Source organism: Paecilomyces variotii, assembly GCF_004022145.1.
Source record: "Paecilomyces variotii strain CBS 101075 chromosome Unknown C8Q69scaffold_1, whole genome shotgun sequence".
Taxonomy (NCBI): Eukaryota; Fungi; Ascomycota; class Eurotiomycetes; order Eurotiales; family Thermoascaceae; genus Paecilomyces; species Paecilomyces variotii.
The window spans coordinates 1957902-1983663 of NW_021167140.1; the positions used below are offsets into that span (position 1 = coordinate 1957902).

The 25762-nt window shown below is 50.0% G+C and overlaps 10 protein-coding genes across 10 annotated transcripts; 5 read left to right on the forward strand and 5 right to left on the reverse strand.

The window, feature by feature from the left end:
- Positions 1-134: 134 nt before the first annotated feature.
- Positions 135-608, forward strand: C8Q69DRAFT_396001 (ESSS subunit of NADH:ubiquinone oxidoreductase; the record flags this gene model as incomplete). Its single annotated transcript, XM_028627715.1, has 2 exons — positions 135-394; positions 530-608. The coding sequence occupies 2 exons, from the start codon at positions 135-137 to the stop codon at positions 606-608; spliced, it is 339 nt and encodes a 112-aa protein (XP_028489125.1).
- A 249-nt stretch (positions 609-857) lies between these two features.
- On the reverse strand, positions 858-2305 carry C8Q69DRAFT_26898 (putative nitrilase). The gene is made up of 5 exons (XM_028626775.1): positions 2176-2305; positions 2023-2115; positions 1673-1959; positions 1527-1605; positions 858-1457 (listed from the first exon to the last, which is right to left on the reverse strand). Exons 1-5 carry the CDS (start codon positions 2185-2187, stop codon positions 1101-1103), a joined length of 828 nt encoding a protein of 275 aa, XP_028489126.1. The 5' UTR covers positions 2188-2305; the 3' UTR covers positions 858-1100.
- Positions 2306-2342: 37 nt separating this feature from the next.
- C8Q69DRAFT_426140 (putative exosome complex exonuclease exoribonuclease) lies at positions 2343-5871 on the forward strand. Its single transcript, XM_028628432.1, has 2 exons — positions 2343-2706; positions 2762-5871. Exons 1-2 carry the CDS (start codon positions 2511-2513, stop codon positions 5674-5676), a joined length of 3111 nt encoding a protein of 1036 aa, XP_028489127.1. The 5' UTR covers positions 2343-2510; the 3' UTR covers positions 5677-5871.
- Positions 5872-5888: 17 nt separating this feature from the next.
- Positions 5889-8305, reverse strand: C8Q69DRAFT_451320 (major facilitator superfamily domain-containing protein). Its single transcript, XM_028629486.1, has 2 exons — positions 7559-8305; positions 5889-7481 (listed from the first exon to the last, which is right to left on the reverse strand). Exons 1-2 carry the CDS (start codon positions 7805-7807, stop codon positions 6186-6188), a joined length of 1545 nt encoding a protein of 514 aa, XP_028489128.1. The 5' UTR covers positions 7808-8305; the 3' UTR covers positions 5889-6185.
- Positions 8306-8680: 375 nt separating this feature from the next.
- Positions 8681-11429, forward strand: C8Q69DRAFT_27006 (LIM domain protein). The gene is made up of 3 exons (XM_028626784.1): positions 8681-8976; positions 9090-10927; positions 10980-11429. The coding sequence occupies exons 1-3, from the start codon at positions 8871-8873 to the stop codon at positions 11292-11294; spliced, it is 2259 nt and encodes a 752-aa protein (XP_028489129.1). The 5' UTR covers positions 8681-8870; the 3' UTR covers positions 11295-11429.
- Positions 11430-11970: 541 nt separating this feature from the next.
- On the reverse strand, positions 11971-13208 carry C8Q69DRAFT_396550 (methyltransferase-like protein 1; the record flags this gene model as incomplete). The annotated part of the gene is made up of 4 exons (XM_028627744.1): positions 11971-12166; positions 12212-12650; positions 12766-12953; positions 13051-13208. 4 exons carry the CDS (start codon positions 13206-13208, stop codon positions 11971-11973), a joined length of 981 nt encoding a protein of 326 aa, XP_028489130.1.
- Positions 13209-13632: 424 nt separating this feature from the next.
- C8Q69DRAFT_27017 (DUF852 domain protein) lies at positions 13633-14834 on the forward strand. Its single transcript, XM_028626786.1, has 3 exons — positions 13633-14329; positions 14425-14500; positions 14571-14834. The coding sequence occupies exons 1-3, from the start codon at positions 13904-13906 to the stop codon at positions 14681-14683; spliced, it is 615 nt and encodes a 204-aa protein (XP_028489131.1). The 5' UTR covers positions 13633-13903; the 3' UTR covers positions 14684-14834.
- On the reverse strand, positions 14565-17916 carry C8Q69DRAFT_27037 (signaling protein swift). Its single transcript, XM_028626789.1, has 4 exons — positions 17580-17916; positions 17067-17503; positions 15621-17019; positions 14565-15568 (listed from the first exon to the last, which is right to left on the reverse strand). The coding sequence occupies exons 1-4, from the start codon at positions 17670-17672 to the stop codon at positions 14915-14917; spliced, it is 2583 nt and encodes an 860-aa protein (XP_028489132.1). The 5' UTR covers positions 17673-17916; the 3' UTR covers positions 14565-14914.
- Positions 17917-18096: 180 nt separating this feature from the next.
- Positions 18097-20132, forward strand: C8Q69DRAFT_27126 (putative toxin biosynthesis protein). The gene is made up of 4 exons (XM_028626794.1): positions 18097-18691; positions 18749-18887; positions 18950-19058; positions 19125-20132. The coding sequence occupies exons 1-4, from the start codon at positions 18497-18499 to the stop codon at positions 20008-20010; spliced, it is 1329 nt and encodes a 442-aa protein (XP_028489133.1). The 5' UTR covers positions 18097-18496; the 3' UTR covers positions 20011-20132.
- A 452-nt stretch (positions 20133-20584) lies between these two features.
- Positions 20585-21800, reverse strand: C8Q69DRAFT_394498 (alkaline phytoceramidase; the record flags this gene model as incomplete). Its single annotated transcript, XM_028627653.1, has 4 exons — positions 20585-20768; positions 20827-21343; positions 21405-21612; positions 21711-21800. The coding sequence occupies 4 exons, from the start codon at positions 21798-21800 to the stop codon at positions 20585-20587; spliced, it is 999 nt and encodes a 332-aa protein (XP_028489134.1).
- Between the last annotated feature and the right edge of the window lie 3962 nt (positions 21801-25762).

Below are 25762 nucleotides of genomic sequence, written 5' to 3' on the forward strand. Positions count from 1 at the left end.
CCCTCGCTGGTCGAAGAGGCTCCTCATCACGAGCGTTCTTTTGTCACGACAAACTCTGCTGCGCCGCCCCCCCGCATCCGTCATAGGATTCATCGCCCGTGGCCACCGTCAATTCTTTCGCACACATTGCCAACATGCCTGCTCGACCTGTCTCCCTGTCTCTTCGAACTCGCTGCCTCTTGAGGCGTCCCCAGAACGCCCAGGGCTTCTCGACGCGGAGCACCCTGCGCGCCGCTGACCATGGCGACCACTACGACCCGCCCGGTGGATATCTCTTCGGAGTGAAGCCTGGTCACAAGTACGTCAAGGAGGGCTGGGAGAACATCTGGTACTATGGCTTCGTCGGAAGCTTGGTCGCAGCTGGTGTCGCATACGTTTTCAAGCCGGACACATCGTATGTCAACCCTTTCTTTCGACCCATCGCCCCTAGCCTGCCGTTACCCTGCAGGGTCCAGCTTATTGAGTTTTGATGGGATCGATGATACACTGGACTGGAGAATATAGAAACTGACAATCTGGTTGCTTATAGGATACAAACATGGGCTCTTGAGGAGGCGCGGAGAAGACTGGAAGCCGAAGGCATCTTGGAGGACCCGAACAAGCAGTAGCGGCCATGATGTATGCGATCCATCAATGACACTGGAGGATTTTTCATGTTCAGGGAAGCGCTGCCAATGGAACCGACTTGCTCGATACTAAGCCCCTTGGAGACGGAATAGAAAACTGCTTTGTATATAGATGCCAGGTGGGAGGTCTAATGTGCTCGCAGCACTCTATGGTCCGGATGTTCATGCGCGAGACCAACATTAGCCTTTTGTTGCATTCTTTTTCTTTCCTAATTTTCTACGCCTAGCATGTGCTTTATTAGAACTGCAGAAACTGTTTTCAACTAGTCCATGCAAATGGTTTGGAAACCAGCTGATCATAATCGTGCATCTTATGCCCTCTACCGATGTAATATTAGGTCCTGCATGCTTGAGTCTCCTGAGATAGCACCATAAGGGGGGAATTGCAAGACCATTCGAAGTACAGCGCTAGGATCGATTATCGAACATGGTAACATCAGATCTATAGGTGGAAATATGGACGTCTACTACGTATTACACTTCCGGATACACGTCCGTTCTCCTAAGCAGCGGCATCTCCGTTCTAATCTTCGTGATCAGATCGAGATCGATCTCCGCAGTTGCAATCTCAGGCTCCTTGTACTCGCCTCCAAGCTTGGCCACGACTTCGCCCCAGGGGTTGACGATCATCGAATGACCGTAGCTTATCCGCTTTTCATTATGAGGTCCAGCCTGCGCTGCTGCAATTACGTAAGACTGAGTTTCAATCGCTCTGGCACGCAGTAGAGCTTCCCAATGTGCTTTGCCCGTTGGGACGGTAAAAGCGGAAGGGTACGTGATGATATGTGCGTTCTGGCGCTTGAGAGCAAGGCTGATTTCAGGGAATCGTAGCTGCCTGCTATCAGTATTATACTCGCTACAGTGCAGGATTGGATGGACTTCTTCTAGAGAAGGGCTTACATCAAAACATATAGCCAATCCGACGCGCCCCAAGGACGTCTCAAACGGTGGTAAGATCTCCATTCCCTTTTCAACGCTCCTAGTCGAGAAATCAGTCCACAGATCTCTGCATATAGATGGGCTCACTGGTGTATAAATCTGCGTACGTGCTCTCTTTTAAGACTGGACCATCTTTGATTTCAACATCGAAAAGATGGATTTTTTGATAGCGCTGCGAAATCTCGCCATCTTCGTCGATCCATATCAATGTATTCTTCACTTTCTTACCGCCCTGTGCGGGCTCATGGATACCGACATTGATCGGCAATTTGGATTGTCTGGCTTCTCGCTGGAGACCTAAAACAAATTCACTCTCCTGGACTGAGCGAACTAGCGATAAACTCTCAGCTGCGGAAGAGCTGATATAGTCTGAAGCTTCCGGAAGGAAGAGGGCCTGATGACTTCTTAGGAGGATGACTCAAAATACATAATCAGTACGTTGAACGTGAAACAGTACCTTTGCACCAGCGGCAACTGCTTTTCGGACAAGGACCTGGCATTGAGCAAGATTGCTAGCCATGCTCGCTGTCGAGCATAGCTGTCCCACGGCCTATCAGATGTATTGGTCAGCGATTTGGCACAAGAAGAGCTGGACATGGAACAAACGTACTGCAATCGCCATTGTACTAGAGTATATAGAGACAATTCAATAAATTCTTTTTCGAAGTAGGAGCTCTCCTGATCTTGTAGGATACTATTGATGGATTACTTAGCGCAGGAGGGGCCTTGGTAGGTAGTTGATAACCATCTGGGTACGTCGGCAGAGTTTCCCGATTTGGGTGGAAATATTTCATCTGCGATCCCCACGCCGACAGCTTCGACAGCCCACGCAACGAAAGCTCCGAACGAACAGGACGACGCCTATTCTCCCGAGGCAGCTTCTGGTCTGAGTCAGATTTAAACTTGGTGCGCAGCTTATCAGCTGCTTTCTATCAGAAAGAAAAGATGAAGAGTTTACGAAGAGATTTCTCTTCGAACCCGCAAGCCGCAAATGTATCGAGCAAAGTCTTCGTGAGATCTACCAAGAGTGGCAAGGTGCAGAAGATCGTTCGTGAGCTGTATTTGCGACAGGATATTCCTTGCTCGTCTCAGCTCTGTTCGATATGTCGCGCAAATGCGCCAGCTGATGCTAATGGAAACAGTGAGTATTACGTCGTGCTGCTTCAAGTTTGAGCGGATGGCTAACATGATATAAGTTGCGCCCTTTGTCCTTTCCGATCGTCCCGCTGGTACGAAGTCTTTCCCCAAGGGCCATTATCTCGTTCCCGATACAAATGCACTGTTGAATGGAATGGACCTTTTCGAGCACACTGGCGCTTTCTACGATGTCATCATCCTACAGACTGTCCTTGAAGAACTGAAGAACCAGTCTCTACCTCTCTACAACCGGCTACTTTCCTTGATCAAAACCGATGACAAGCGATTCTATCTATTCTTCAACGAATTCCGCCTGGAAACACATGTTCGCCGAAATCCCGATGAGACGATAAATGACAGGAACGATAGAGCTGTTCGGACTGTCGCGAAGTGGTATTCTGAGCATCTTCGGGAGGCAGTAACTAGGAAGGGCAAGAAAGAAAAGTCTATACCAGCTATTGTGGTCCTCACGGATGACAAGGAGAATCTGCGCAAGGCAAAGGAGGAAGGCGTCACGGCTCTGAAGCTTACAGATTATATTTCAGGACTGGAAGATGCTGACAAACTCCTGGACATGGTCAACGATGCTCAGGAAGGAAGAGATGCGAAGGGACTCCGTGGAGAGCTGTTCTACCCGGAATACTACTCTATGTCGAAGATGATGACCGGTCTAAGGGCCGGCACTCTACATCAGGGTGTTTTCAATATCTCGCCATACAATTACCTGGAAGGTTCCGTGAACGTGGCAGCCTTTGCGAAGCCACTCCTTATTCTTGGTCGTGATAACAGCAACCGTGCCATTGCCGGTGATGTCGTTGTTGTTGAGGTCCTACCGAAGGACCAGTGGAAGTCTCCATCAACCAAGATCATCGACGAGGAAGCAGTGACCAAGGATGAAAACGCAGATGCAGAAGAGAATGAAGCAGTAGTCACTGAGAGGGAGCGAAAGGCTCTTCAAGAAGAAGTCAAGAAAGCCCATGGGAAGAACTCTGAAGGCAAGCCACAACCAACGGCCCGAGTGGTTGGCGTCATCAAACGCAACTGGAGGCAATATGTTGGCCACGTCGATTCTGCTTCTACTACTTCACTTGTCCAGTCTGGGCGAAGACAGCAGACTGTGTTCGTGCTGCCTATGGACAAGAAAATTCCAAAGATCCGAGTTAGGACTAGACAGGCTGCCGACCTTTTGGGCCAGAGGATCTTAGTTACTATCGATGCGTGGGATAGAGATTCTCGGTATCCGACTGGACACTTCGTTCGATCCCTAGGAGAGCTGGAGACCAAGGAGGCGGAGACTGAGGCTCTCCTTCTCGAGTATGATGTACAGTACAAGCCGTTCCCGAAGGTCGTGCTAGACTGTCTACCGCCCCAGGGCCATGACTGGGTAGTACCGGCCACCAAGGAAGACCCCGGTTGGAAGGGACGGAGAGATCTCAGAGATCTGCTTATCTGCAGTATTGATCCTCCAGGCTGTCAGGACATTGATGATGCCCTCCATGCGCGACCGCTGCCGAACGGTAACTTTGAAGTCGGTGTCCATATCGCGGATGTTTCTCATTTTGTGAAGCCAAACAATGCCATGGATCTAGAGGCAAGTCTTCGCGGAACCACAGTATACCTGGTCGACAAACGTATCGACATGCTTCCCATGCTGCTGGGTACCGATCTTTGCTCTCTCAAACCATATGTGGAGCGTTACGCTTTCTCTACAATTTGGGAGATCACTCCCAACGCAGAGATTGTGAAGGCTGATTTCACTAAATCGGTCATCCGTTCTCGCGAGGCTTTCAGTTATGAGCAGGCACAAAAACGCATTGACGATGCGTCTAAGAATGATGAGCTCACGCAGAGCATGCGGACCTTGTTGCATCTCTCCAAGATCCTTCGCCAGAAGCGTATGGATGCTGGTGCACTGAACCTCGCGTCTCCCGAAGTCCGGATCGAGAGCGATAACGACGAGCTAGGTGATCCACTTACAGACGTGAAGACCAAGGCCATGCTCGCTACAAACAGCTTGGTCGAAGAGTTCATGCTTCTTGCCAACATTACCGTCGCTTCCAAGATCTATGAATGCTTCCCACAAACCGCTTTGCTCCGTCGTCACGCAACCCCTCCTCCCCAGAACTTCGAAGACTTAGCCAAGCAACTCTCGAGGAAGCGAAACCTGGAGCTTGATGTCTCCAGCTCAAGAGCGCTTGCCGACTCTCTCGACCGCTGTGTGGACCCGCAGAATCCATTCTTCAACACCCTTGTCCGTATTCTGGCAACCCGCTGCATGACGTCTGCGGAATACTTCTGCGCTGGTGCCCACGCGGAGTCTGAGTTCCGCCACTACGGTCTCGCTTCTCCTATCTACACCCATTTCACCTCTCCTATTCGTCGATACGCCGATCTCCTCGTCCACCGTCAACTCGCTGCCGCCATCGGCTACGAAGGCGAAGACGGCCGCGGCACCGCTGAGGCACCCACTGTTCGCAGCAAACTCGAAGATATCTGCCGCAACATCAACTACCGTCACCGCAACGCTCAATTCGCCGGCCGCGCCAGCATCGAGTACTATGTCGGCCAAGCTCTCAAGGCACGCGGCGAGAAAGCCGCCAGGACTCCTGGCGAGAACCCCGGCGTCGACGAAGACGGCTACGTGATGCGCGTGTTCGAGAACGGTGTCGTCGTCTTCGTGCCCCGCTTCGGTATCGAAGGTGTCGTCCGTCTCGAAGACTTCATGCTCCCCGGCGAGACGGCCCGACCGGGTCTCGAGGAGCGCAAGGAAGTGGCTCTTCGCAGGGAGAGTGAGTTCGATACGGAAGAGTACTCGCTCCGTGTATGGGAGAAGGGTCATCCGGAGAAAGAACGTGGTGTCAGTGTTGAACTATTCCAGAGACTAAGAGTGAATGTTAGCTCCGTCAAGGAAGAAGGCGGCCGAGGAGCTGGAAAGAGGAGAGTGAGAATCTTGGTCCTTGGAACTGCGAATTGATTCGGGAACTTCTATTGTCTATAGGGATGCGATGTGGGATTGGCTTTTTTTCTTCTAATGATCTGTAATCGACGCAGGTATGTATGTATGGTTGTACGTGTATCAAAAAGAAAAGAAAGAAAGACGGACTTTGAGATTATGGTACTTCCCCTGGGAAAAGAAAATAGAATATACGTCTGATGTTACGAGTTACCCTACCTGAGATCGATCATCTGTAGTCTTGTCTAATATCCAGCGAAATATGTATATGCCAAGAACGTAGCGATGTATTATTATACTTTAATACTCAGCGACTCATAAATTCTGCATGGTGTATCATTTCGTAAAAAGCGAAAAAGGCCCAAGAGATGCAGTGCACATGACATAAACGTGGAAGATGCAACTTATATATACATACGGTGGAGCATTTCACGTGGAAGAGAGAGGTATATATATACCCAAGATAAAGGAGGGTTTAACGAGATCATGCGGAGACATTCGACATAGACACGTGCATGGTATGGGTGAAATCAAACTCTTTTCCAAGATACCATCCCCTGCCACACAGTGACGGGATCCCACAGGTTGATTCTGGAAGTGTCTTCTGTGGATATATGCGGTGTGATATGAGCAGGAGCCAGGCCAGTTTCCTTCTCCGTGGAGCTACTGACGGGGTAACTGCATGTTGTTATAGCATCTTTTCGTTCGATTAATGCGAGTTCGCGGACTTTCCAGCCCCTCACTAGCCAGAGACAACCTGCAGCGCCGACGTACATGCAGGCAGTGAAAATCTGGACTCGCAAGTACGAAGAGCCGTCCTGCGAACTGTCTCTTAGGGCGAGAGCAATAGCTTCCGCTACCGTTGTGGGAGGGACGAGGGTGATCCAGGTGATGCTCAATCCGCTTGGAAGCTCTTTTAGGCCGATGATCTCTGCGAGGACTGACGATACTGTTGCCCAGTAGGTTCCTGCCACGGGGCCGACGATGATAGCAAAGAAACATAGCACGCCCATATTGGTGGCGAAGATCCAGATCACAAAGCAGAAAAAGCCACAGAGGAAGGTGAGGAAGGTTGCCATATTGATACGTCCCACTTGATCACTGAAGAGGCCGACGAAAGGTCTTCCGAGACCTTGCCCTAGGTTCAACAGCGCGCTAACAATACTGCCTTGGTGAGGTGAAAGTCCAACGGAGAGTGCAAAATTCGCCAGACTGAACAAGAGCGCAACGTAGCCTAGCATGCTGAGGATTCCCCAGCCAAGATAGAGGAGAAACTCGAGCCGTTTGAACAGAGGCACATGAAAGGCGGCTACACGACTCCCAATGGCTTTGTTACGGTCCCTCAGCAAATTAGCAGCCACCACGTTCACAGAGAAACACACAATGGCGAGGACGCGGAACGTCCATGCGAGGCCCAGCCGTGGGATCATGGCTCCTGTCGCGAGGGAATACATCAGCCCGCCGATGCCAGAGCCTGCGGCCGTGATACCGTTGGCCACACCTCTCCGACGCGAGAACCATTGTGGGGCGATTCCAATGGTTCCGACAAAGAGAAAGCCCATACCGAATCCAAAGCAGACGCCCTGGCTGAGGAAGATATGCCACGTCTTGGTAGCAAAGGACGCACCAATGAAGGAAATAGTCTCGAAGAACACTCCCAGATTGAGCGACAAGCGCGTGCCACACTTATTGATAAGATATGTAGCAAGTGGTGCTACCAGCATGGCGCAGGATATACTTAGACCTCCGGTGAAAGCATATTCGAGGGCACTCGTATTAGGGAATACATTATGGGAGAGATAGTATGAAAGGAAAACACCATAGGACTGGTAGTAACGAGACGTCAGCACCCCAAATCGACCACGTAGGATCTAGTCATGGGCAATTCTCAGGTGACACATACACTATTAACACCCCAAGTATGCGCGTTGATCCAGAAGACACAGGCGACACAGACCCATCCATAACCGCCATCGGGAGGGACATCGTCATTTGGTTTCGTGTTTCGATTGCTGCCATCCTGCTCTAGTCTCAGGTCCTCAGTTCGCGCATTATGTTGGTCCTGAGTAGAATTTCGCAACTCTGGAGTATCTTCTTCTGATGCGTAGACCACATCAATCGGAACATTATCTGACATTGCTCGAACGAGCATTGGGGCAATGCTCAGAGGGTAAAGAGCCTGTGATCAAGATCGTGCCTTTTTGGCGGTGTGCAGCTCTCACGCCAGAAGTGTTTACCGCAAACGGTCATAGTTCAGCGCAACATAATATGGATGGATAGATCCGATGTATTCATGTAGTTAAGATGTCAAAAAACGAAACACAGAAGGACGGCCATAAAAATCAAAAGCGCCACACGTGCTTTTTTCTCGGCGAGGACAACATCTCGAACGTCTTCTCGAATGTCCATAGACCGGCTAGCAGCGAGCTTCTAGGATTGGCCGAGAAGACCGCTAAGAACCAACGGAACCGATCTTGCAGCCGTCGTCCCGACGAACCGGTGCGGAGACGAGCTGGAGCGCGAGGCGGGGTTCCATGATCCAGTTCCACGAGGGGCAGGGTTGTTGCTGCTGATGTTGGCGACGATAGGATCAACGCAGAAGAATGCTTCCAACGCAACTGAAGCGTCGAGGAGAGAGAGTGTGTGAGAGAGAGAGATGTCGTCTGTGTCTTCCAGTACGGAGTAGTTCTGCATGATGCGAAGCAGGAAGAGTCTAACCGGCTTGGGCAATCGACAGGGCTTAGGGCTGCCAGGAACCATGTGATTTGCCAAGACCCCGCGCGTTGCCTCAGGCGACGATATATGGGATTATCATTGGTGGGCCAACCAAGTTAACTAACTATGCTAACTATGAACTTGCTGTGTTGTCCGCCAACTAACCAAGTCAGTTAGCTTGTAAACACTAAGATAGGAGCTCCTCTAGCTTCCCCCCGAAGTTCGAACGAAGGCGTTCCTCGGCCTGATCTATCGGGATCGCCCTGGTTCTTCCCTGCGCCATGAGGATGGCCTGAGTCGAGATCGTGATTGGCGCCAGCCCTTGACTCACTGCTGTTGTCCCAGGCCCTTGTACCCAAGCAACTTAACCTTGCTTCAGGGACTTAACTTACTTCTTAGACTTAGTACAGGGCGCGCTGGCCCGTTCCCTATCTCGACTGCTATCAGCGTCCACATTCCACCATCACAACAGTCAGGAACGTCGCTCTAATATTGCAATCATGTCGCCTCGTTCTCTGGAGAAGATCATGCACAGGAATAGATCCAAAGAGGGTCATCGGAAATTCTCTCCTCCGGGCCCTACATACATGTCAGATGATCAGATTGGTGGGTATCCTCCATTCATCTCCATTCGTATCCATTCCTCCAAACTGCTCCAAAACCCTTCCCACACACTGACACGGTGAATGTCGAAAATACTAATCCGACCATGGATCCAGCAAGCTATCTCAAGGATCTCCGGACAAACAGACCCCCTCGTCCCAATGGTTCGCGGCCACTCCCCTCCAAACCCAACCCGTCCACCACCAGTGTCAGGGACGAGCTCCCTCCACGGGCAACGTCGGCGCTCTCAATGTCGAGACGCACGGAGACACCATCCCAGGAACACCTGAGAAGTGATCCTCAGCCTCGATCAGCAAGTGCCCTGTCCCATCGCCGGCTGACCTCAGAGGCGGGACCCAGGAGGGGTTCGGTTGGACGTCCGCTCGTCCAGGAACCAGGGAACTACTCAGGGAGACATAGCTACGGCCCGGGTGCGAAACTGGCCTCCCCGACTAGCGTCACCCCCAGTGGTGCGTATCGAGAGAACGGCCAGCGCTGGATGGAAAAGCAGGAGGCTCGATCACTGCGGGACGCCCTGGAGGAGCTGGATCTCCAGGAGGAAATGCGGATTTACGCGGGGGCCCAGGACGAAGCAACCGAACTGGTGTGGAAGCACCAACATCCTGGTGTTCCGTTCAAGAACCCACATGCTGCGTACCGGAATCCCGATATGACCAGAGTCTACCCACAGGACAGAGCTTCCTACACAGGAGGCCGCAGTAATAGCATAACTACAGACGACGAATCACACAGCTCGAAATCGGGGGGAGCAGCCTCGATCGACAGTAAAGGCTCGGCTTCTCGAGGTGACACCTTACCCAGAAAGCCGAAAGTCAACTTTGCGTTGCCTCCTGAGGAGGACTCTCCGTTGCCAGGTTGCCGCGATAGCAGCGGCTCTCCCAAGGGGATATTCAGGAACCCGGAGGATCACATATATGAAGAGCCCGATGAGCGGGATAGCAGAAGGGCATCATCTCGGTATGAGACGATGCATCCGACCTCGTCTGCATTGAAAGCAAAGCCACGAAACTCCTTACCACGCGATGGCCGGCCGTCACTCTCTCGTTATGATATCCACAAGAACCCCCCTTCTCAGTCGAGAAATCCGGCTTACACAGTCAATTCTTCTCCTTCTCCAGAACGTGAACTTCTGAACCAAGACGTCCCAAAAAAGAACGGTATTGAAATTCGCAGCGACGACATCCGTGCTGCAACCAGTATGAAGCTGAAGGACCGGAGCAGCAAGTTACCAATGCCGACAGCTGTCAGCGATCGTCTCGGACGGCCCATTGTTAGTTTCGACAAAAACTGGAAGGCCCCTGATGAGCCAAAGAGCAGTAACTCTACTTTCGGGAAGGGAAAGTCATCTCCTACTCCACCGCCACCGGTCCCTGAGATCAACGTCTGCGAACCTGCCTCGATACCCACGATCACTCTGCCTGACAACAGTCCCCCGAAGATATCAGAGATGCAGCCGATTTCTGACCGTGGGAGAGATAGCACGCGGCCGCTGCCTGATCCGAAGAGTGTTCCCAACAAGAAACACGTAACGAAAGTGAGCCAAGGAACGTCGAACCGCTGGTACTCCCCGTACACCCGCGCTGGTGTTCCGACGGCCACCTGTGCTGCTTGCACTCTTCCGATTGCGGGGAAGATAGTGACGGCAGCAGGATCACGGTTCCATCCTGAATGCTTTACCTGCCATCACTGTGGGACTGCTCTGGAGTGTGTTGCTTTTTACCAGGAGCCGGAAGCGAAGCGTGCGGAGAGAATTGAAAGATCGGCTGCTGACGATGACGAGGCTCAGGCGATGCGATTCTATTGCCATTTGGATTTCCACGAACTCTTTAGCCCCAGGTGTAAGAGCTGCAAGACCCCAATCGAAGGCGAAGTGGTGGTGGCCTGCGGTGCAGAGTGGCATGTTGGTCACTTCTTCTGTGCGGAGTGTGGTGATGTATGTGCAACAATCCCACCAGTTCATAGACACTTTGCTAACTCTCTCATAGCCTTTTAACTCCGAGACCCCATTCGTGGAAAAGGATGGCTTCGCCTGGTGTCTTCGTTGTCACTCTCGACGTACCGCTTCACGTTGTCTTGGCTGCAAGCAACCTGTGCTCGATGATATCGTCGTCACCGCTTTGGGTGGCCAGTGGCATGATAAATGCTTCGTCTGCCACGAGTGTGGTGCTGGATTCGGCCCTGAAGGGCGATTCTTCGTGAAGCAGGGGGAGCCAAAGCGAACTGCGAAGGGTCGAATCATCGGCGGACCAGTTCAGTTAGCAGTTTGTGAAAGATGCGAGGGCATAAGGCTCAAGGCCTGATCACAATGTCAAGCAGACCGTCCCCATTGAGTAACCGTCCAAACTCTCCTGGTTAAGCAAGCATTTTGCTGCAGCCGCAGAGCTGTCGACCGAATCTTCGCTGTTTCCCCCGGCTTCTTTCTTGATTGCATCTGAAGGTTTCTGTTTAACTGCATTGCCGGAGTTTAGCAAAGCGTATTGCGTGTTTATATTAGGGAGAATGACTATTGAATCTCTGGGACATAGCGAATGGGATAGCATGATTGCATGGCTGATTTGATTATTTCATCTTCATTTATGTCTGTGGATTGATCTGTTCTGTATGGAGTTGGAATGTGTTCCTGATGGTTTTCCTTTGGTATAAGTTGTTCTCTTTCCATTATTTACGGTCACGTCAGTGACCATGGCTAGAATGTGATGTTTGGTTGGTGCGTGTGTATATTGTCCCGTTTCAACGATGACCGTTCGACATGTTGTGCGCATGGCATTGGTTCCGGGCATTGGTATTTAAGGCTTGTTTTCTCTCGCCTGGAGATCTTTGCAGTTATATTCTCGACATTTGGGCGTCTGCTTATATTGTTCTCATCCAGTACGTAACCTGACCGAGTCCAAGCCCTGACTAAAGGCGAAGCTCATCTGATGTGGAGCTGTCCTGGCACGGGATGCTGTATGAACATATCTTATAATAATAAGATCTTCAAGCCGGCCATTCCGGATTAGCCTTCCTCCTGAATACCGCAACGTACTTATTCCCCTTATTCCTCGTGACCTTCTTAGACTCTTCCGTCTCTTCGCTCATAATCCTCACGCACGGATCATCCTTCAACTCCTCATCCGACACCCTCTCCCAGAGTTCTTTAACTCCCGTATCACTATTCCCTTCCCGCTCATCGCTCGCTTCCTGCTTCTCAGCCGCGACGGCATCTTCTACCGGAGACGATTTCTCAAAGTGCTTCAGAATCCAATTATGATAATCCTCCACATCAGTGATGGTGTACAACAGACCACCGGGCCGTAGCACATAGGCATATTCGGCGTTCAGAGCCGGAGAGACGATGCGCGCCTTGTGTTTTCTAGCCTTGAAGTGCGGATCGGGGAAACAGATGAAGATCTTGGAGAGTTGTGCGCGGGCGAAGAAGTTGGGGAGGAATTTCATCGTGTTGGTTCGCAGAGCGGAGACGTTCTGGTACCCGCCTGGAACGGGGGCAGTGATTGTCGTTGATGATACGGAGGGGGAGGGAGAGGATGTGGAGGAAGAGGCCTGTGCTTGTGCTGGAGCTGGAGAGGAGGATATTTTCTGTGCTTGTTCGCTCTGCGAGCGAAGGACCTGGATGCGTCCTGTGACGTATTCGAGGACAGAGATGCGGATTTCCATGCCTGAGAAAAACGCACAGCAGAGTCAGTATTGCTTTTTATCTCATACCGAACATTCATTATAGGTCTCAGAATAGAATGGAAGAAGAAGAAAAGAAAAAGACGAGTTTATACGCACCGACAATCAAGGTATCCGGCAAGACGGGCGCAAGACCAGCCAACAACCCACCGAAACCACATCCAATATCAACGACCTCAACATCCTTCACTAACTGTCTGAAACCACCTTCGTTCTTCTTATCCGGATTCGGATCCACGAAAGCCGGAAAATGTGATGCCCAATCCATATGTGCAGGACTAAGGGGACTGTGTTTCGTTATTATCGTTAGCCTTTTTCTTTTTTTCCCTATCCTTCGGACAGAATGGCGCAATCCAGATGTGAGAAAAGAACAAGTGAACATACTAATCCAACATATGATCCGAAAACGGATTCGCATGCGCTCTCTGTCTGTAGAATCTCTTCTTTGGCATCTTAATCTCCGTGCTCTCCTTCTGCGCTGCCTGCGTCTGCGCCTGGCGATATTCTTCGCGCTTTTGGCGCTTATGCGGTGGGAACGTCATGGTTGGAACGAATGATGGCTTTCTGCTATGAAGAGGAGCAAGTGAAAATGAGAGTAGAGCAGAAGAGAAGTTCGCCTTGGGGGAGAAGAAGAGGTGGGGTCGTCGCAATGGGAGGGCGAGAGGCATGGACTGTTAAAAAAATGGCGGCGGCTCCGCGGCACGGTTTTTTTGCGCTTTTCTACCGTACGCGGGTTGGAGCTGGGGAGCTAAAATTAAGCTTACATGGATGGATGTCCGAGGGGTTAGATGGACACCAGAGGAGATTGAGAGAGTGTGTTATGGCAGGGTATTGTTAATAAGAGAGGTTGACCTAAGTAGACAGATGGGATAGAATATTGCTACTATTTTATCATATTCATCAATTGATTGTTCGTCTGATCTTACCATAAGTAATCCGTTCCGCGGACAGGCAGAAAGCGGGCAAATCATCACCGCCCAGGATCTCTCTCTATCTTATCTCGTACCACTTTGTGTATCCTGCACGAATGATGACCCTTTTTGTTTCTACATACCCCAGTTGATTCATTTTGTGAAGAATACCCAACGAATTCTCCAATACCCTTCGAAGACAACTACAATAGCACCTTACCTTCAACACTCACGCGCCAGCATACCCCCTCCCTCCTCTCTCCGCACCCCCCCTCCTTCGCCGGACTTACCTCTATTACATACGAACAAACCCTCGAAAGACAACCATGACCATGAGCTCCTCACGTCAGATCCAATCCTTATCCACAATATCAACGGAGAAACCCCCCTTTCAATTCCCTCCAACATACTCCTTCCCACCATTCTTCACCCCGCAACCAAACACCTCCACACGTCACTCCCAGCTCGAGAAATGGTCTGCTCTGATCCAATCTTGGTGTCGGTATTATCGGATATTCAAACTATCGTTAGTCGACGCTGTCGAGACGCCTCTTTTCCATAATGCGGCGTTGAAGAAGAGGGTCAGTCTGAGTGAAGCGCGCGCAATCGTGGATTGGATGGCACGTGCGGACGAGGATGGCGGTGGAGGAAAGAGAGCGGAGTGGGTGGAAGGTTTGGCCGGGAAGGAGAAGACATTGGCATGGATTTGGTGGAGGAGGCCTGAGGAGTGGGCGGCGTTGATTGCGGGTTGGGTGAGTGCCTTTTTTACTTCTGTTACACTTCTCTGGGCCGTTGAGCTTTATAATAGATGACTTCGTCACTAATCAACCGGGATTGTATCTTGTAGGTTGAGGAAACAGGTCAGAAAAACACGGTGTTGACTCTGTATGAATTGATGGAAGGTGACGGGACAAGATCACAAGGTGAGACAATCCCTGCATTGCATATTGATAACGTGTGCTCTTAGCCCGATAGTGGCTGACGTCCATCTAGAATTCCACGGACTAGATCCCGATATCATGCTAAGATCCCTCAACGTCCTAGTCAAGCAGGGAAAGGCACAGGTCTTTGGCAATGAAGGCCAAGAAGGTGTCAAGTTCTTTTAAACAAACATGAATAGCGGCATAATTATATACACCGTGCAGTGCCTTCAAAAAAACTTGCAGTTGGGTATTCATACAGCAAACTAAGAAAAGGGACGAAGCAAATATTGTGGTTGCAACAAAACAGGAAACCGACCGCCAAATACACCATATCTCTGACCAGTAACAAGATACCAAACCTGTGCCTCATGAGATGCATCCAACACCACCATACACTATGCCACTTACGACCGGTTATGCTTCGGCGTTCTCGATCATGTCCTCGTTCAGCTCGTATTCGTCCTTCCAACGCAACTCCTGAGACATGGCAATATCCAACAACCAGTCGACCCGGACGATCCGCGGCACCTTTCCGACGTCGCGGACCATCTGGCGGAACCGCGGCCACAGCTTCACTTGGTCGGGCTGGGTACTGCTGAGAAGATACACTTCCTTTGAAGTCGAACGTCTTTCTTCTTCGTCATCGCTTTCGTCACTGTCCGGCCGATGGTGGCTGCTCATGGCTACACGTGCACGGAAAAGGGCGCATTCGCCCCCGTTGATCTCAACGATGGATTTGAACGCTTCAAATCCTCCTCGAATGGATTCGACGCAGTACACATTGTGTCCTCGAAGAAGCTTGTTCTTGTTTATCTTGGCTCTGGATCTTGCTTCCTCAAGCGAGAAGCCGTATTTGCTTTCAGCAGCCTTGTCTTCCAAAATGAAATCATTGGGGTCAAGAAGTTGATCCTTCTTGAGACATTGCGTAATGAAGTCGACATTGATGATCACTGGCCCATATGCCAGCGCGTTGACGAACTTGGGCGTACGCAAAATCGAGGGAGCTGCTAGGTGAGTGCAATTGCGCGCTTCCTGGATAATGACGATGCCCAGTTCCCGAAGTTGTCGCTAGATACGGTTAGAAAATACAATTCATAAGATCTCAGAATGCTTGACAAACCTTGTCCGCATCTTCCTTCTTTTGATTTCCCACCCATCTCTGAAAGCCAGTAATCAATAGGCGCATTGTCACTGGCGGTTTTGACTTCTTCAGCCTCTTTGCCTCGGATTCTTCCTCCACATTGCTTTCTTCCTGGCCATCAGTCGATTTTCTCTTCTTAGCATGAGTGATCCTGTCTTCGTCACTCTTCCTTCTACCACCGTAAATGACACCACCAACGCGTTTCAATTCTTTCTCGTACAGTGCAATGTCGGGCGCTATCTCGTGCAATCGCGCGGCAGCGGCCTCCTTAGACTTGCGGCTACTTGTTGTGGAAGGCGTGTCGTTCTCCTTTCCATCCGCTAGAAGACGTGAAAGAATGGGTGTTCTCATCTTCTCACCATTCTCGACATTATGGGATGTGGTAGCAGATCGAGGCGTCATGGCACGTGTGTCAGGAGCAGCATCACCCTTCTTCTTGGTCTTAGTTTTTGGAGGCTTCATAGCATCAGCAGTTGAACTCGCTGCCACATTTTGGTCCTTCTGTTTCATCACTCTTGCTGGGCTTGCAGCTTCCGGCGTCTCCTCGGAGGGAAAGAAGAGTTGTTCGAGAACAGTCTTGTCGAGTTTCGTTTGACCGACAACTTCTCCCAAATTTGTCCGCTTTGGAAAATGCGTATAACGTGGATCCGAGACGGGCTGTTGCTTCCACTTTGCATAGCTCTCTTCCAGCCATAGATGATTGACGACTTGCAGACCCCATTCTTTGGCTGCGCTGCACTTCTCACTGTTTCCATGGGCGGTGACAAGATGCGTGTTATCCTGTCTCAATGTTCTCGTGCATTCTGCACCGGTGGCAGCAATGAGGTTTTCGAGATATGCTCGCGCTTCACCTGCGTAGTTCGAAAGACTGATCTTCAATCCCTTGAATCCGGGGATCGGGGTACGCGAGACGGGATAATGCAGCAGACGACGCATAGGAGACGTCCAAGTGTTGTGAGTGATCAGGTGGTACAACCAAGATAGATTTCCGACGTCCTTCCCTAACCTCGAGGCGAGCCTGTATTCGAACCCTTCCCGATAACGACAGATAAACATGTCCGCTTTGGAGACGTCAGATGTGAGACTGCCGCCCCCTTGCTCGATGAGGCTCTCTATTGAACCATGCAGATGAGACCCGATCTTAAGGTCGGACGATAGCATCACTTTCTTGCCCTCGAAAACGTCCAGCTGGCGTTTGGTTTGAGGTGTCTTGACTGGGCTCGGCAGATTGGAAGGTTCTGGCGTTGAGGCGCCTACGATATCCTTATTCTCATAAGCACGAATTGGCATGTCAGGACCGGCGCGCAGGATTTCTGGATCGGGTAGAATGTATGGGCGTTCGGGGATCCTTCTGCCTAGTTTCAAGCAGTCGTCGAACCTGACCCGGTGAGAAGGGAGCAAAATTAAGAGGGTGGAGCGACCTACCAATGAGGAAGTACTATTTTAACGTTCAGTTTCTTCGCCAGCACGATCTTTGCTTTGTCGGAGTCCGTCGTCAGATCCACAAGGTGTGTCACCATGGCGGTGATCCTAGAGCTGTAGAGACCACCCATTGCCAGGACACCTCCGATTATCGCGTCCTTATCACCTTCGGGAATATCACCGCAAGTAACAACCACGTCATTTAAAAACAGTCTCGGGTCTGGGTTGTGTTGTCGGGGATTAGCAAGCTTCATCTTTGCGATAGAAACCTGCACCCATTGCGGCTTGACCACAGGTATAAGAGCATCGCACGCTGCTTGGTATCCAGGGAAGTCGATCGTAGGTGAAATAAAGTGCGTGAACTCCTGGACTGAAGGGAATATCGATGATGCACTGTGGATGACCGTTTCACCGCCATACTCTTTCATCGAGATGGCAAGCTAGAACTAGTCAGTTTGGGCCCGCTGAAACTATATCCATATCCGCGATTGAGAAGATTCGCATAATATTCCCTACCTGGTTGGCTGCATCTTCGTCAAAGTCCTTGGAGCAGACAATGCAGATCTTGCATTGTCCAAAGAGTTGGACCCCCTCCTCGTGGTCCGCCATGGCCCCTCAACCCCAATTACAGGGTGACCAGCTAGTAGGTTTCAAAGTCTTGTCTGCAGAGAGACCACGAAAGGAACCGCTACAGGCTAGGGGAAAGGGGAGAAACTTGTGGTAATGAGAATTCAGACCGTAGTGTTCCGGGGAAAGCGTTGTAAATTCGCCTGGCGACAAGATCATCTGCGACGCGGGCCAGACGCGAGATAAACGCGCCGCCTGACACCATGTCACGTGATGTCAATATCCCAATTAATGGGCAGTGATTTCTACTGTCAATGCTCTGAATAAACCTTCATGAAGCTGGATCTGACACTTATTCTATATGGGAGTTCACAATCATAGTAAATCCGTGTATAACTGATGCCAGCGGTAGTCATGGTCATCTCTGTCGATATTCGTCACTGTACTGCTCGTGCCGAGGCTTGGAGTTTCTCTGCCCCATCTAAGTACAATATTTTGGAGCATCCTGCAGCGCGGCGAAGAGAGTAGATATTAATATTCCCTAGCCTTTTCCCCAGACTCTGCGGAGCAAGACATACTTTACTGATCGTTGTTGGGGTTCGTCAACCAGCATACTGGCATATCATTTATCTAGAGGCGTTCGTTTGAGTGCCACCGGCAGCTCCCTTTCCCGCATCCACAGCGAGATCCTCGGCACATCGCCGTACGCCGGCAACGGGCGCCGGACCCTGGTGCCAGTCCTAAACCTCGCTATCGTAAATGAACGACTCCTAAACAAACCCCTAAAGCCAGTCTTCAAGGTCTTTGGGGATCTGTCAAGATTGCAATAATCCGCTTTCTACCCCTACCAAGCAGAGCTGGCCATCATGTCTTCCGGTCCTTTTCGTATCGTCGAGCATGTGGTTCCCTGCCAATACATCAGAGAGTATCCGCAGGCCACGTCTAATGAACAGGAAGATGTGCTGCACCTAGCCGTGAAGCAGTACATTCCCCTCGATAACCCGAATCCTCAGCGCGGAGATGTAACTATTATCGCTGCTCATGCAAACGGTTTCCCCAAGGTGAACTTGTCTGTACATCCGGAGCGGCGAGACACTGGAAGTTAATATTAGTCTTAGGAACTGTACGAACCACTATGGGAAGAGCTGCATGCGCGTTCCAAATCTCATGGCTTCCGAATCCGAAGTATCTGGATGGCAGATGTTGCCCATCAAGGAGAGAGCTCGGTGATCAACGAAGATCTCCTGGGAAATGACCGTACGCAATTCCTTGCCATTCTCATTTCCTACAATGACAAGACCCTCTAACTCATGCTGCAGCTAGCTGGTTCGATCACTCCCGGGACCTTCTCCATTTGATCAACGTCAAACGCCATGAGATGCCTCGTCCACTCGTGGGAGTGGGGCATAGTATGGGCGGTGCTCATATGTTAGTTTCCCTAGTCGCAGTTGACTTTTCTCTCTCTGTGAAATATCCATATCTAACAGTACGCAGTGCTAAACTTTCACTGCTACATCCTCGTCTATTGCATTCTGTGATCTTGCTCGATCCTGTGATCTACCGACAATCCACCTATGACGGGACACGCAGCTTTCACAAGGCGGGCAAGAATGTCCCCATCACGACGAAGCTGTCAACATATAGACGCGACATATGGCCTTCTCGAGAAGCTGCAGCAGAAAGCTTCAAGAAGAGTCCATTCTACAAAGCCTGGGACCCTCGTGTTCTAGAACGCTGGATCAAATACGGTCTTCGTGAGCTTCCCACAGCTATCCATCCATTAGATGAGACCGCCAAAAGCAAAGGCGAAAAACCAGTGACTCTCACAACAACTCTGCATCAGGAGGTCTTCACCTTCTCTCGACCAAACTATGACTTCAGCCCTTCCCAAAACACACCTATTAACAAGTTCACTCATCCCGATTTCGACCCGTCGTTGGACTCTTATCCCTTCTACCGGCCCGAGGGTCCACTCATCTTCTCACAGATCCAGCACCTTCGACCTAGCGTGCTTTACATATCTGCCGGGAAATCAGATCTATCCACACCTGACCTGCGCGCTGACAAGTTAGCCGTGACCGGCACAGGCGTCGGAGGAAGCGGCGGCGCCCCCGCAGGCCGTGTCCAAGAATTATTCCTAGAGGATCGTGGACATCTTTTAGCCCAGGAAGTACCTAATGAATGCGCAGATGCAGCCGCGAGCTGGTTTGGCAAGGAGCTCCAACGGTTCAGGGAAGAGGAAGAAGCGTTCCGGGCACAGTGGAGTCGGAAATCCAAGGTGGAAAAGATGACAATCGACGAGGAGTGGAAGAAGCATATTGGTCCACCTCTGCGGAGAGAAAATGGGAATGGGAAGAAGGGTGAGAAATCGAAGCTCTAGATTCACTCTGTTTGTCTTGTATGTTTTCTTCCCTTTCCCCCCATTTTTACGTCAGAGATGACTTACTCAACAAATGCAGCTTTGGCATTGTATCTTCTTTTGTCTTATAGAATGGGCCATTCATGAACTTCAAGAGACTCTTTCTTCTTTGACAAGATTCTGAATGTTTTTTATATTTTCTTTATTGTATTGTTTAAATCAGTAAACATCAAGAATAGTCCATCATCAACAGGGATATCCATAGCTAGCGGTCATAATTCAACACTGCAAGTATCAAGAGAAAGCATCCCAGTTCACGCCACCTTCTTTCCTTTTCTTCCATCTCTATATTCGACCTTTGCTCCATTGATGCACGGTATCCTAAAAGAATGAGCATAAGACAAAGAAAACGCGGCATACATTCGTGCCGGCACGTCGCGAGCATCTATCCAAGTCACGTGCAGGCGGATCATCATGCAAACTTATCACGAAAGTTTGGGAAAAGCCAGCATATAGGGGTCCATTGTGAGATGTGAGCAAGATGACTTGAAAAATTGTGTATCTAAATATAAGGTTGGGGTGAGGGGGTTCTGGCTCATGAGTCCTTCTTGGACGAGCCGTTTTCGTGGCTACTCTCGGGCTGTACCCGAACGAGCTCGGGGAAGTTGTAGAAATGAGGCCACTGCAGCATGAATTCATCCTGGTGGTTGTTCAGGCACACGCGAAGCCAAATACCCCAGATGATGTAGAGGTAGGCGCCAATACCAGTCATAAGATGCCTGCTCCCAATTAGTTCCGGAAATAATCTAGAATAGTAATTGGTAGGAAGATACTCACCACCAGCCGTGTCCCTCCAGGAGCACCCCCCATGGTAGACCGACAACTCTTCGCCACCTTCTCAAAGTAGGGCAGAATTGGTTGTCGAGGAACCAGATGAAGAAGCCACCGAGAAACATAGCGAGTCCATATACGACCATGAACCACATTGTCTTCAGGGTCTTCAGATCCCGCACATTCTCGTAGTGCAGTCTTTCTTTCGAAGGTGTGGGCAAACCCTTTCTCTGTCGCTCCAAGCGATCTTCTTCGGTAGTCTTGCGGAGCGAGGGACGCAACGTTACCTCCATGATCCACATGCTGCGTAACACGATGACGGTTGTCAAGAGCGCATATGCGTTTTGGTGGAAGACTGGATCCTGCAGGTAGTGATAATACAGCGTGATGAATACCGACAGAGCTGTCAGCGACACGGCGAGCGAGACCCGGGTCCAGATATCCCTGGAGTACGAAAAGGACGCATATGCCATCAAACATGTTGTGTAGATCATGGAGAGTTCATCAACTAGCTGCATCGGGTCTAAACGGAGTTCTTCTGTTAGTTTGCAACTGCCCACCAAAATATACTGGAACGACGAAACGTCTCAGGAGGCTTGACTTGCATTTCAGAGTTGAATGGAACAGAAAGCTGCCAGTTCCCACCACAAGGTATCCGAGAAAAGAAACCTGGAATACCGTGTCATGTCTGTTTCTGCGACAGCTCAGATAGCCTTTGATTCCCAGGTACATGAACATTAGATTGGTGAAGCTGTTGACGACCTCTGCGGAGTACGGCGTGGCATAGTAGTCCTATCCTCAATGGATTTCCATTATCAGCCTGCGCCTGTTCTCAATTCAAACACATCCCTCCCATATTCGCGCGGGATCGCCGGATAACATCAACATACCTCTTCGCACCAGTTCAACGTAGAAGTAACAGGGCTCCAATATCCAGGCTTGGCAGCCGGATATGGGACGAAAGGAAGCCACCGAGGCATGGCGGAGCACAAGACTGTCTAGATGGTGTCGTCCGTATTCAATTCCAATTCCCAGGAGGGGGAGATAAGGAATAAAAAAACGAGGCCGATGGAAGCTGTGGCAGTAAGTAAGGTTGGAGAAGTCGCAGCAGCTCCCGTGACGTATGCGCGGGTGCAGGCAGAAACACACAGCTTTCTCTAGACTAGTCTCGACTTCGAGTATCTCGACAACGCCAGAACGGCCAACGATAGACTCGACCCATGGCAACACTCCGCGTGAATCGCTGGCAATTGGCCACCCCGCGCGAAGCGGACATTCCGCGCTCTCCCGAATCACCGTTTGGGCGGCGGCAACGGGGATATTAGTAATGTCGCTATCCTCCGAAGCGGTTAGGTTCGATATTGTACAAGTAATCGCAGACGGTCTGGAGTTGTCACGGTCACCGCTAGATCACTGATTATTATTATCGAGGGGGTTTCCTCCCTACTTACTTCCACCGTTACTTCCACTGGGAAACGAACCGTAGATCGTCCATCACCACGAAGAACTACTAAAGTAAATACCATAAACCATCATGATCTCCAATGGCCCACTACCTAGATCCACTCACAATGGAATCATCGTGATCTTCCCAGAATCCTACAAAGTCTGACACCCTCTTGTTGTAGCGCTAATGCCAGTCCTCTGATAAACTCACAGCCGAGTCCGCCTCACCGAGCCTCGGGATAGGGCACGGGGAGGTAATGATGCGTTAACAACGCTTCGATATTGTCCTTGATACCTGCTAGCGGTGATTATTTATATCGAGAAAAAGAGAAAACTGCGCATGGGAAACTGGAAACGGAGAAGATCCTCACTGCAGGCGTGGTCAAATGCCCATAGGGCTTCTATAGCTTCAAGGGAATATACCAGTAGGTACCTAGTTAACAACTAAAGTGTAGATGCTTATCTTAGCGCCTGTGATGATCTGTCCCGCTTATGTCTGCAATGTTAGGTCCTCACGTGTCGATAGGCTCCATTGTTTCTGGCAGTATTAATTTCTCAGTTATCTCATGTGATGCACCGGATTCTCAGTAGCGAGTCTATATTTAGCTGGCTGCAGCTCTGATCTACAGAACGCTGCTGAAGGACAAAAAGATAAAGAGCGACAGTAGGTCAAAATGAAACGATGAATTGGGCTCGAAGAACGATGTCCTGGCATGCCAATTTTCCTTCTCACCGCTCCACGAACTGGCCCATCAGCAGGAGACAGTTGGTTGGTCGAGTCTCATGTTCCAAACATGCAGAGAAAAGTTGGCTAGACTAGTCATGTACAGTTATATAAGGGTGTTAGTAACGAAATATTGAAGATGAAATATTCCCTGTTGAATACATATACCTATGTAATAGAGCAATAAGCAATATAAAGCTTGGTGAGCTTTGCACTTAAGACAATTGCACCTTGGAGCTCTGCTTCCTATCTGCAGTCGTGGCTGTGGCTTTCCACAGTAGATAGTTCAGAAGAAATAATAACAGGGGGGGGGGGGGGGGTAGAAAGACCGTAAGCGCTAAACATTGTGAACAAGACTGAGGCTCCCAGTTAGTGTTTACCAGCCACGAAGCTTGACTACAGCGTAGAGGTTTCTATTGGGAGCACGTATGTACCTACGTGTGCTGTATTTTGGCGGTCGTTAGGGCGCCCTGCTGCTGCTGAGGGTACAATGAGCAATGCTGAGTGTTAGAATTGCGCCCAATGCCTTTCCACACTCTCACTCTCTGCTGTCTCACGGCCTTCTCTAGGAGTCTAGGGCCTCCTTAACTCTACCCTCTTTTCTTGCCAACATTCTTCAACACATTGTCATCTTTCTCAGTGTTGCCATCCCACTCCATCTGCATGACCAAGAGCCCCTTCGCCTCAGGTCTATCGTTATCACAGCATATGAATTCCGTCCTGTGTAATTTCATCCCGTTCGTCCGCCGGCCTGGACTTCGTCAGTTGACGGGTCGACTAGGACCAGCAGTGGGAGTGCAGCTGCCAACCCAGAGCTGAAAACCGCAAAGGCCCAGTTATCGGTTGGTCGAGAGAGAGATTTGGTCATTTTTTTCTGGGCTGTAGCAGGCGTATCGGTCGGGTACATCCTCTGCTGTCTCATCGCCCATTCAAGCTATCGACTGACTGGCCCAATCCAACTTTTACCGGGACTGATCAATGCATCAGTTTCCACGTGCCACGGGACTTGTATACCATAACGAGGGACGTGTTATTCGACGTCTCATCTTCAGAGATAACAATGAACGCATAAGTATATGTGCGAATCTGTTTTGACGGTGATGACTTGAAGAACTCCCGAAGGTGTCTGATGAAGTGCTTGGTACAATCGCTGAGGTCATCAAAAGCTCCTTCATCGACCGCATTCTAGACATCTGGCTTGGCGAGTCGCCCATTGGGCAAGTTCAAGATCTCTTTGGCATGGCTCTCAGTCGCTTGGTTACAAGTGTTCTAAACCATGGCTGCTGTGACATCCTTCGTTCCATACGCGAGCACCTTGCCATCTTCAACGGCGTATTGGGTTCCCTGGTCAAACACGTTGCTAGCACCTGAAAGTAATTCAATTCCAATGGCTAGTCTTGTACCCTGCAACAGTCGAGCAAATGAGCGATCTGTTGTCTGGTGAAAACTCCAGCTTGCCAATAGACTCGGGACTCATAATAAATATCGCTTTCAGCCTTTTCATGGCGTTACATTGGCGCACCAGAACGATGGTGGTTGCTTCATATGATTTCTTTCGTGTCTATAGGAACAGGTACAATCCGAGTAGGTAGGTAAGTAGAGAGGCTGCGGGGGCTACACAAATTAATGGGGGTTTGTTGGGTATTTGCCAACAGGCTGCCCGTCAACAATTAATACCATACGTCCGTTGCAAGCTCAGCCTCGTAAATTATTATGCGACACAACCAAGGAATGCCAAGACATAATACTCTTCTCCAGTTAGGAACTGAAGGAAACAAAACAGTAATGGCTCGCTCATACTGCCATGACTTGTGATCTAGTTAATAGTTTACCCTGAAGGAGCAGGTGTGGTTATAGTCCGGATAACCGAAGTATGAGTCTTAGTCGGCGTTTTCCAGTAGCCTTTTGAGACTGACCGCAGTAAGTACTGGGCAAACGGGCCTCTTTCAAAGATCGTGTTTGCTCCTTCCTAGGCAGCTGGACAACATACGTCCTGGCATAATTCGTTGCCCTTCATCTTTGCTCTCATGACTTCGGGTTCTCCGAGAGATGGAATTTCTGGAAGCTAACATGCCAATCGAAATCCAGCCTCGCCATTATACAGGAAATCGGTTGTCCTGAAAGTATTGATGCGTAAGGGGCACTGTCAATAGTGTGTATACTGGCGGCGCCAAATTGACACCTGATTGAGTATGTAGGCGATCCCCATGCTAAGGCAGCCGGATCAGTTCAAATTTATAGATTGTCGAGGGTTAGAAAAGCCTGCTTGTACTTTGATTTGAACCGAAGCTTTGTTGAGATATGCTGATTGATATGAATATATACAATGCAGTTATACAGGAAAGTTCTATGAAGGTTCAGTATGTCAGATCCCGCGGCTTCTGCTGGGAGAAGCTGCAAACCTGCTGCTTCCCTATACAAACCGGATAGCAACTGCAACGGGAAGCCACCTAGATCCACCTGCATGGGATCAAAGAAGACGGGAGTAGAACCGTGGAACAGTTGGATTAGGTGTTCAGTTCAGCTCTAGGCAGCTGCGATATTGGGATAGAGTCGAGGGTCATAAATAGCTATTAGACTTCGGTGTCCTTTAGTTCTTCAAGCAATCCAGAGGTCATTCTCGTTTCATATACTCCTTCAGAATCTTTGCTTCTGTGATCCTAGATCTTCACACAATATTTCCTCCTGATCGACCTGTCTTTTTTTATCAAGACAGGCATTTGCCGTTGGTTTCTGATGATATTCCAGGTATAATGATGATGGAATGAAGTT